This window comes from Papaver somniferum, chromosome 1, assembly GCF_003573695.1.
Source record: "Papaver somniferum cultivar HN1 chromosome 1, ASM357369v1, whole genome shotgun sequence".
Taxonomy (NCBI): Eukaryota; Viridiplantae; Streptophyta; class Magnoliopsida; order Ranunculales; family Papaveraceae; genus Papaver; species Papaver somniferum.
In genome coordinates, this window is record NC_039358.1 from 246,408,882 (window position 1) to 246,418,620 (window position 9,739).

Genomic DNA, 9,739 nt, shown 5'->3' on the forward strand with positions numbered 1-9,739 from the left:
ATGGGTGTTTAATGTTCTTTTAAATTACTTTGAAAAGTTAAGTTTCTACAATATGTTTTACTGTCTTTCCGTACATTATCGTCTTTCCATAAAACCTGCATTTTCTTCAGATCATATTAATGACTACTTGAAAGCTAGTTGTTATTCCTACTGGGCACCCCTTTTAGGGATGATGTGCTCACCCATTCCCACTTTCAGTTTCAGTGGCAGATCAGGACGTGCATATGACGAGGAAATCTTCGAAGAATTATTTACGTTAGTTTGTTAGATTCTGCTATGATTAGTTTGTGTTTGTATACCTTTTGTAAATCAACTCACTATTGAATATGTATAATTTGAGAGGATATCTTGTATAGGTAATTCATAGCGGACTAGTTTTTGGGATAAGTTTCGTAACAGTTTTCTTAATTGAAGGTTTAAGTGAATGATTTAGATTTTAGTGCCTCTGTATTTAGTTGATCTCATAGTTTAGTCAGCTGCTAGCTTAGGGGGCGCTACAAGCACGTGAGTATAAAAAGCTATAACGAAATTTCCGGGGACGTGGCAACCGTATTGACTGCTTGGAATTTTCTTTTCTCTCTTATTTCATTTGAGCGAAAAGAGAAAAGACAAAATGTAGGTACATAAAATATCTACGCCACATATAGGTTTACGAAGAAATGTAATCAACGGTTAGATCCCGTCAGAGGTAATTATTACCAAATATGGAGATTAAACATTTATTAAGATGACCGATAGGTAAAATCAAATGACAAAAAAGTGTAACAGAATACCTATGAAAATGGGAGTTACGAAGTATTAGTCACGAAGTGAAGGGATTGATGAAGTAGTGGTAACTAGAGGATCGAAGATATCTAACGAATAAGATAATTCGTCCAATCCAACCAGCAAAGAGTATCAAAGCGAAGAATGAATGATTCCTAGCGAAAGAAGATTGTTGGTCAAGAAATGATGACAGTTGTACAAAGAGGAGACTGGAGTTATTGCTGAGATAATAGTAGGTTTTTTAATGAATATTGAGGAAACAAAGTAAAAAAATAGAGTCACAGAAATTGTGTGATTATTAGCGAAGTAATTATGAGCTTTAATCCACTTCACTGAGTGCCTATAAAAGGATGCCTTAGGGCATCTTAGAGGGGTTGAGCAATTTTGTACGGTGAGGGAGGGTTATGTTTTGAGAGATATTCCTCGACTTTCATATTAGGGTTTGGGCTGTAAATTTAAGAATATATTAATAAGATCATCAATAAAATTTCACTCCGTCATTGAAATTCATACAAGCTCTTACATTAGTTTCGGTTTAGATAATTTGGGTGTGCCGTAGGATTTCATGTAGTTACAATGACAATTAAAGTTTGAAAATGACTAGCTCAACCAATTTGGAACCGAGGGTATTAGTTAACTTAGTGCTTTGCCAAGAAAAAGGCCAAAATTTGACAGGAGAGTAGTACATTAGATGGGTACATAAAATTTAACATAAATTTTGACAAACACACGAAATGGACAAACACACAAAATTGACAGAGGGGACTTGGACGGAACAAACGGATCACAAATAAATCAAGGTAAAAGTTAACATAGATCAAGAAAAGCTCCATCACCACAAATAACAATAAGGCTAACATTGTTGTTGTTGCTGCGGCTGTCACTGACCGTAGCTAATACTACTAAGCGGGGATATTACAGGTGTTTTCTTGTTAAAAAGGCGGCTTCGATACGTAGATGAGAATATGCGGATGTATAGGGGAACTTGAAAGAAACCAAATAAGAGAACCGGGATGCTAGCTATGATATACACTAGAAAGTAAACCCAAGAAGCTTCTCCACGAAGAACAATTACGAGGGTTGTGCCAAAGGTTATCATCATGGTTGCTATAGAAAGAAAGAGGGTGGAAAGGCCAGCTATCAACTTCGTAGGTAAAGCTTTCAAAAATTCTCTTTCTAGGTAACTTGATGTTAAGATAGAGAAAAACATCAAAATTGATGTGCACGAAGCAAATAGCGAAAGCGCATCTGAAATTATGAAGACTTTGAAAGCCGTTGATTTCAGAAGCAGCGGGATGCCTGAATTTTGATCGTTTCCACCGGGCAGAGTAAATGCTGCTGCGAACATTACTGTTGCAATAAGAGTCGCAACAACCATGCATGCTTGGGACGTATCTTTCATCCATGTTTCCCCTTGTTGGGCTAAATCTTTGTGTTGTCGTGTAAAAAAAGCTTTAGGTGTCATACGCATGTTATTCTTCATATCTTTGTATCTTGGCGGAACCACTCTCTGAACCTCCTGTAAAATTTCATTTGTGATTTATGATCATCATAGGCAGATATAAGCTAATTAACAAATAGGTGTTTGGTTTACCTCGAGCCATTGTATCTCTCTCTGCATCTGAAGTGCTGGTCCATGCGCCTTATCTAGCTGCGGTGATGGTACCCAATATCCAACACAATGTAAAGTGTTGTTACCAAATTTGTCCACAAGAGCAATATTCTGGTTTCTTTGACCCATTTGAGATAAATACCGATAGATGTTTTCTTGACGAGCAATTATAGCAATTTGAAATAAACCTCTTCCAGTTTCCTTTTCCACATAGTGCTCCAAATATGGATTGGTATCAATAAGATTTATGAATATCTCAGTAATACCATGAATGGCCGACTGATGAATTGCATCATGTACTAATGAATTTTCGAGTTGACCGGGACTCAAATTGGGAAGCTCCAAACAAATACACTCGAGTATTTTTCGGATCCGTTCATGTTTCACCTTACTATCAAGCGGCTGTTTCCCACCTGCCCATGTGATAAAGTTAAGTATTTAAGCTCGAAGTTCAGTCAATACACCTCTGAATATCGGTACAAAGAAAAACAACAATATTAGAGAGAGATACCTAATAATTTGAGATCTCGCAACACTTTTCCAGCTGTTATACAACAAAATTAATCACAGAGTAAAACGTGAGGTCAATTTGTCATTTTAGCGGAGTATGAGTAAAGTTTGCTAGAGACTAGATATAATTAACAATTAACAATCTGTTGGACGAGATCTCTAATTGTATAAAATCAATCACAATGCTTTAATTTTTAGCTTCAACAAAGAGAGATCACTAACCCAAATACATGCACCGTTTGTAAAATCCGTGTTTATATCCACTCGGGAATGCACGAGGCTTTCTAGCCAATACACTCAAAAGATTCATTCCGTAGCTATCTCGACTGAAAACAAGTTCCCCTGATTGTTTTTCTGACAGTTTGTCGAGTAGATCCAAAACCACATCTGCACATATATCAAAATGTCTTAGTGAGGCATCCCGAAAAACCGCCTCTAATACCAAAAGCATCCTTAGGGCGTCTCATGATGTTCAAATGGACCCTCCATTTTCCTTTCTTCTTGGGTATACGGGCGGTCTATTTATAATCAATGAAGTTCCTCTTAAGAACAAACTTTATTAAAGCTGAAAACAAATAAAACGATACAGCTAGTGAAATTCATGTTGATCTTACCAAATGCATCATGCCTTGCTGCAGATGTTAGCAAAGTAGCAATCCGTTTTTCAGTAACTCCTGTTTTCCATAGCATTGTTTCGGGTGTTGCTTTGTAAAGATATCGCAATACCTTCTCGTCTCCGTCGGTTGCAGCCATAGCAAGTGCGTTGTGGCCGTCTTTGTTCTCAATCTGTAGCAAGTACGGATTCTTATCTGCCAGTAATTTGACAATTTCTATGTTATTTCCTTTGGCCGCAATTGACAGGGCAGTATCACCCTCGTGTGTCTTCGTTTCCAACTGTGCCGGAGTCATCAGTTTTAGTAGCTCTTCCACAAATTTAACTCTCCCTAACCGAACAGCAACATGAAGAGCTGTGGATCCATCTTCAGTAATTTCAGCCGTCAGTGCTTCTGGGAAGTCTCGAAAGAATTTCTTTGCCCCCCTCCAGTAATAGTACACGCTATTGCGGCTATCCTCGTTTGTTATCTTTGCCTCAAACTTATTTTTTTGGACGGCGTGAAGCAGTTGTGAATACCTCGAGTATCCTTCTGTAGTTGGTCAATTTATTAATAGATTATAAATCACGATCAGTTAGTTGCAGATTCAATAATAACCAGTGCAATGGACAACACTGAATAGTCTAAATTCATACCTAATACATTTGATAACCAAAATAATTTACACGACTAATCCATAGCAAGTGCAAAATGCAGTTATGCCTGTTCAGTTTATGTTTTCCTCGTAAGTTCAAGTTCTGAAAATTAGATGAAACTAAATGCTGAAGAGATATTATGATGAGAATATGTCAATACTATATTAGCCCCATATTTTAACAATCATTATATTCTCAAGATAGAAAAATGGATTTGACAGGAAATTATCATCATAATTCTATCTGCAAGAGCTCTGGCAGTATGAAATTTAATAATATAGGCTTAAGTTTTAGAGAAAACCTTTTTGTTCCACGGCTGGCGAAGCAACGTTTTTCAACTTATTCCAGGCTTTATTAGCAGAAGTTTTGTAAAATATGTAACATAACATATCCCGCCCGCATGCCTCTTTTATGATTTTAAGAGCACAATCATTTTTAATATTATAAAAAGAATCGTCCTTGGTATCATTATTTACAATGTTCCAGAGTTGTAGCCTCTGTAAATGCCGCATCATGTGCTCACGCCATGCTTCGTAATTGATTCGTGTTAGAACTCTATCAGCATCTGGGACGCCACTAATTCTATCATCTCCGCCCATTGAGTGCTCACCATTGTGTGTTTCTGATAAATTAGAAAAATTATCTATCTCAGTCCAAACAAAAATGTTAAAACAGGTCTTGTATTAGAATAAATTTTTGTAACGAATTGATCAAACCATGAGCTTCCGAGAATTCCTCTTTTTCTGCCTCTAACTCGTCCCAAGCACTTTTGGCGCAGTCCACGTACCAAATGAATTTTTGCATATGTGGTGGACAATGAAGTTTTATCTCATCAAGAGCTTTCTCGTCTTTCTCACTATCTAATTTGTTAGTTTCCTCCAGAAAACCCCATAGGGTTTGAGCTTTCAAGTGTGTTTCCATAGAGTCTTTCCAATTATTGTAATTGTTGAAGGTTGCGGGTGGCGGTGGTGTTGATCTTGACGCTATTGCTATTGCTACTGAATCTGCAAGTTCATTGAAAACAATTTTTTTTTTTTTACTATTAGTCCTCCTTTTCATCATAAATATAATCAAGCTGATAAACACTATTTACTGAACTAAGGTAATGTCGATCTAACCTGTAGTTTCAATAAAAGCAGTATCAGTAGCTCCTCCTAGCTCTTCCCTTAGCTTGCACCAAGCGTTGTGGGCGTGGTCTTCTTCAAAGATGTGATTATACATTTCTTCCCCACATGATATTCGTATAGTTACCAAAGCATTATGATTTTTGGTCTTGTAACCTGGTGATCCACTTTTAGCACTTCCATCTACAACACTCCAAAGATAATTACTTATCAACACGTTCTTCATGTAAATTTTCCATTTTCCATAATTTCTTCGTGTTAGAACCTTATCCACCTCTGGAATTTTTCTTAAAATTTCCGTGGATGCCGCTGCTTTTCTTACCATCTCCTTATATTTATCTGATAATGAAATAGATTACAATGAAGGGTATATATAAATTTACGTATTTCATTTTCAAATGCCCTATTAAGATGAAACTAGGTAATATAAGATAAATTTAGTTTCCATTTGAAATGGATCTAACCTTTTTCAGCTACTACTTGTTTTAAGCATTCCCAAGCTTGACTAGGAAACTCTGCGTGGATAATATGCGGCAACATCTCTTTTCCACATGATGTTTTTATAGCTTCAAGTGCTTTCTTGTCTCTATTCAATTCGCTGCTGTAAGATTTCGAAGGGACAGTACCAACGATGACTCTAGTATGGTAAGGTCCGAGGTCAATGGGATCCAGTAGATCTCTCCTTTTCAAGTTAGCTCTCATATATCCTTCCCAAGTTTCATAATTACTTGTATTAAGAAGTTCAACAGGAGGTACAAAGTTCAAATTTGTTGCTGCAAGGGCCGCCATCTTACTGCAGAATTATTATAAAGAGAAAGAGGTATACAATTGTTACATAGTGCCAGAAAACTTTAACATGAAAGAAGAATAAATCATGGTCATACTTACCACGGATCCAGCAAACAAAGTTGGAGAATGAAATTGAATCTCTAATGCTTCTGAAAACTGTTTAAATCCTATGAAACTGATCACTGTAGACCCTGAATATATTATCTAAAACTTCAGATATTGAAGTGAGACCTTGAAATGACCAAATTGCAAACTAATTGGCTTTATTTTACTTGTGGGGACTGTGATATTAGCTAAAGGGTTTTAATCATCTGTTAGCAACTTAGACTTTCTTGGTTATCTGATCGAGACCTTATAGTTTATATAAGTTGCAGTTGTTGCACATGATATATTATTTAAAAGATACAGGCTGTGCACGAAGGAACGTAGATTTGTATTTTCCCTATGAGCAGCTTATTTCTCGCCACTAAACACTACGCGGACCACATGCATGGGGGTACACATCTTCTATAGTCGAGACTAAACTTCTTATCGTCTTTATTTGTTTTGCAACCTGAGAAACACGGATAAGGATACGGGACACGACACGATATGAACATAAGGATTGGGAAAATTCATTATCAGCAAATCATAGACATGTTTATATGTATATTATTAATTAAATAACTTTTATATACTTAGATTATAGTGGTATAACATGTCAAATACATTAATCACACAAATATACGAGAAAAAATTCAATTTAATATCATTATGTTAATCCACCTGTAAAAAAATTTAACTATTATCCCAACTTTTGTAACACACTAAATTACAAGACCATTAAAATAGAGTATAAGTTTTCATCTTGGGTCGTGTCGATATCCCACACACATCATGTGTCCTACACATGTCTGATGCCGACATGACACTAATATTGTTGTGTCCGTGTGATTCACAGTTGGCAACCGAGCTGTAATATTTGTGAAATTTTAGCTACTTGTGTAAAGTACGAGGCAAAACTCAGTTCCATGTGAACTAAACTCCAAACAAATATGAAAATCTAATTATTAATCTCAATTACGTAACATTGATTAAATATCTGTGCAAGTGTCGAAGTTACTGAACAGGATCGGACCAGCTATCATTTTGGCATAGAGAATTGGTTCTTCGTTTAATTTGGACCCACAAGACAATTAGGAGCCTCCCATTAGAGGACAAAAAGATATCACTAAAACCTAAATTGAGCCATCCCTTATCCCAAAAAAATTAAATGGCTAAACTGTCTTGAATGATTTGTAATAATTATTAATTAAGTTAAATTAATTAATTTTTATGATTAAATTATGTTAGGTTAAAATTGGATTATTATTATTATTATTTTTTGTGAGCTGAGAAGAAGAAGAGGTGGTTTTATAGGATAACTTAGGGTTTTTGGAAATGAGTGATTCAAGTAGGGGAAATGATGTTGGGGATGGTTCAAGCAACAAAGATGATTGTATTGATGGTAAGATTATCTTAAATTCTCCTATGGATTGGATATATGTCACAACACAGAGTCGTCAATGTCGAGGGGTGTATACCCTAATGACTCTACAAAGTCGTCCATATATTGACACCAAACATGACGACTCAAACCTGCAACTTTTCCAGGTTATGAAAAATCGTCAGGGAAATATGATACGCCCTGTCGACTCTTAGTAGGTTGGGTCAGGAAGAGTCGTTATTTTTGTGCGTTTTATACCAAGATGACTCTGAATTTTTTTTAGGACAGATGGGCTATATGTTTTTCACCTAGGGTCGTTGACGTTTAAAAAAGGGTTGTTCATAGAGGATCGTCATAAGTTTCTATATTATGTTAACGACTCTAATCTAAGACAATAAATATGAAAAACCATAAATAGGATCGTTATCTTCCTCATCATATACCCTAACGATTTTTTACGGTCTTTACATGCATATGAAAAATCGTTAGGGTTTAGGATTTTGACGTTGACGACCCTCTTACTGTAACTGAAATTTTTCGGGTAAATTTTTTTTTTCTTCTTGTAGTCGTTAATGGAGGAAAAGAGAAGAAACGAGAGAGTTAGATGTGAGGGAGTCTGAATTTTTTTTTTAGAAATATAAATGAATTGGGGGCTTAGGATTAAGGGTTAACAGGATTATTAGATTTAGTAATAGTGAAGGAAAAATAGTATTTTCACTGTATTTTGGTACGCCCCTAAAATATTTGGCGTATATATAAAATGTCTGACGCTCCTAAATGTTTTTTGGGGCCCTAGAGGAATTGGTTCCCTCAAAGTTAATCTTTTACTTGAATGATTTTCTCACTGATTTGCACAAAAATTAGCACATTCCTGGTTAGTAATCTTTTGTTCGGCGTGTACATCCAATTTTCTGCCGGCTTTGTGTTAAGAGCTGAAACATCACTTGAAAATGGATTTTCCTTAGAAATTAAAAGCCCAAATAAATTCTGATAAAGTGAAGAAAAAATAATTTGACAAAAAGACAAATTATATTGAAAATGAAACAATCATAAGAACATGACTGCAACAAAGAACAAATCATACGAGGCTAAAAGTAGATCATGCCACTACAACATTCCAATTACAACTGAGAGCTCAAAGGAATGTTATCAAAAATATTAGTGTTTATGGACTAATTATAAATGGTACACTTCACTGCAATGATCAGTTGACTGTAATTTCTCTTCCTGCTTCCATAAACTCGATTGTTTCTTTCTGTCCAGATATTCCACCAAATAGCAAAAGAAATTAGACCCCATAACTTCTTATGCATTGACTTACCTTTTTTTGATGGTCATTCCCATAAAGTAGATTTAACAGAATTAGAGAAAACCCAATCAAAGCCAAAACTGTGTAAGAAATAGTTCCATAGCTTCTGTACAGTGCATAAACAGATGATTATTTGTTTCTTGGGAAGAGTTACAGAAAAGGCAAGTGCCATTATCAAATTTACCAGCTCTATAAAGGAAATAAAGAGTAGGAACTCAAATTGTGCACAAAGTCCATACCATAAATGAGACCATCATGGGAATCTTTGAGTTCCAAAGTTGTTTACGAGGGAATTTCAGGAATCCTTCAATATCTAAGGATTTGTAGCAGTTACTCACATAAAATTCACTTCCTTTAGCATTCCACTTCCTTTGGTCTTCACATCTTGATGTATCAATAACATTAACAGGATCACCCAAGTCTTGTAACATGAGAACAACATCACCTAACTCCTCAACACTCAAATTTCTTGAAAAATCTAAATTCCAAGCACCATTATCTGATATGCAATCACCAATAGTAGAATTCTTATTTTTTTATAGTTTAAATAGCGAGTTATAAGTCACTTGAAGTGAGTTATCACAAATCTATTTATCTTTCCAAAACAAAATTCTATCACCACTGTTCACAGTAAAATAAGAATTTTGAAGAATATGGTCTTTAGCTTTTAAAATACCTGTCCATGAGCTATGCTTTATAGAGATCTTAGAATACTTCGGTATGAAATCATTTAGGTTCCCACCAAACTTCTGATGCACTAATTTCCTCCAAAGAGCTTTACTTCAGAACCATATCTCCATACCCACTTGCAGTGAAGGGCTTTATTGACCAATTTCAACTTCTTCACTCCAATTCCACCTCTAGATTTCTGTAACGTGGCAGGCCATCCAACTCCTCTTTCTTGAATATACATAAG

The 9,739-nt window shown here is 35.7% G+C and overlaps 1 protein-coding gene across 1 annotated transcript; it reads right to left on the reverse strand.

The window, feature by feature from the left end:
• Window positions 1-1,442: 1,442 nt before the first annotated feature.
• On the reverse strand, window positions 1,443-6,307 carry LOC113340064. The gene is made up of 10 exons (XM_026585286.1): window positions 6,149-6,307; window positions 5,725-6,053; window positions 5,255-5,599; window positions 4,853-5,140; window positions 4,438-4,758; window positions 3,502-4,032; window positions 3,110-3,274; window positions 2,889-2,921; window positions 2,360-2,790; window positions 1,443-2,284 (listed from the first exon to the last, which is right to left on the reverse strand). Exons 2-10 carry the CDS (start codon window positions 6,047-6,049, stop codon window positions 1,646-1,648), a joined length of 3,078 nt encoding a protein of 1,025 aa, XP_026441071.1. The 5' UTR covers window positions 6,050-6,053; window positions 6,149-6,307; the 3' UTR covers window positions 1,443-1,645.
• Between the last annotated feature and the right edge of the window lie 3,432 nt (window positions 6,308-9,739).

Excerpts from the sequence above, each read along its gene's own strand:
- LOC113340064 (XM_026585286.1), bottom strand. The coding sequence starts at position 6,049 with ATGGCGGCCCTTGCAGCAACAAATTTGAACTTTGTACCTCCTGTTGAA. Across the intron at positions 4,033-4,437 it reads GCCAGCCGTGGAACAAAAAG|AAGGATACTCGAGGTATTCA; the intron begins GTTTTCTCTAAA and ends GACCAACTACAG. Across the intron at positions 2,285-2,359 it reads GAGAGATACAATGGCTCGAG|GAGGTTCAGAGAGTGGTTCC; the intron begins GTAAACCAAACA and ends GAAATTTTACAG.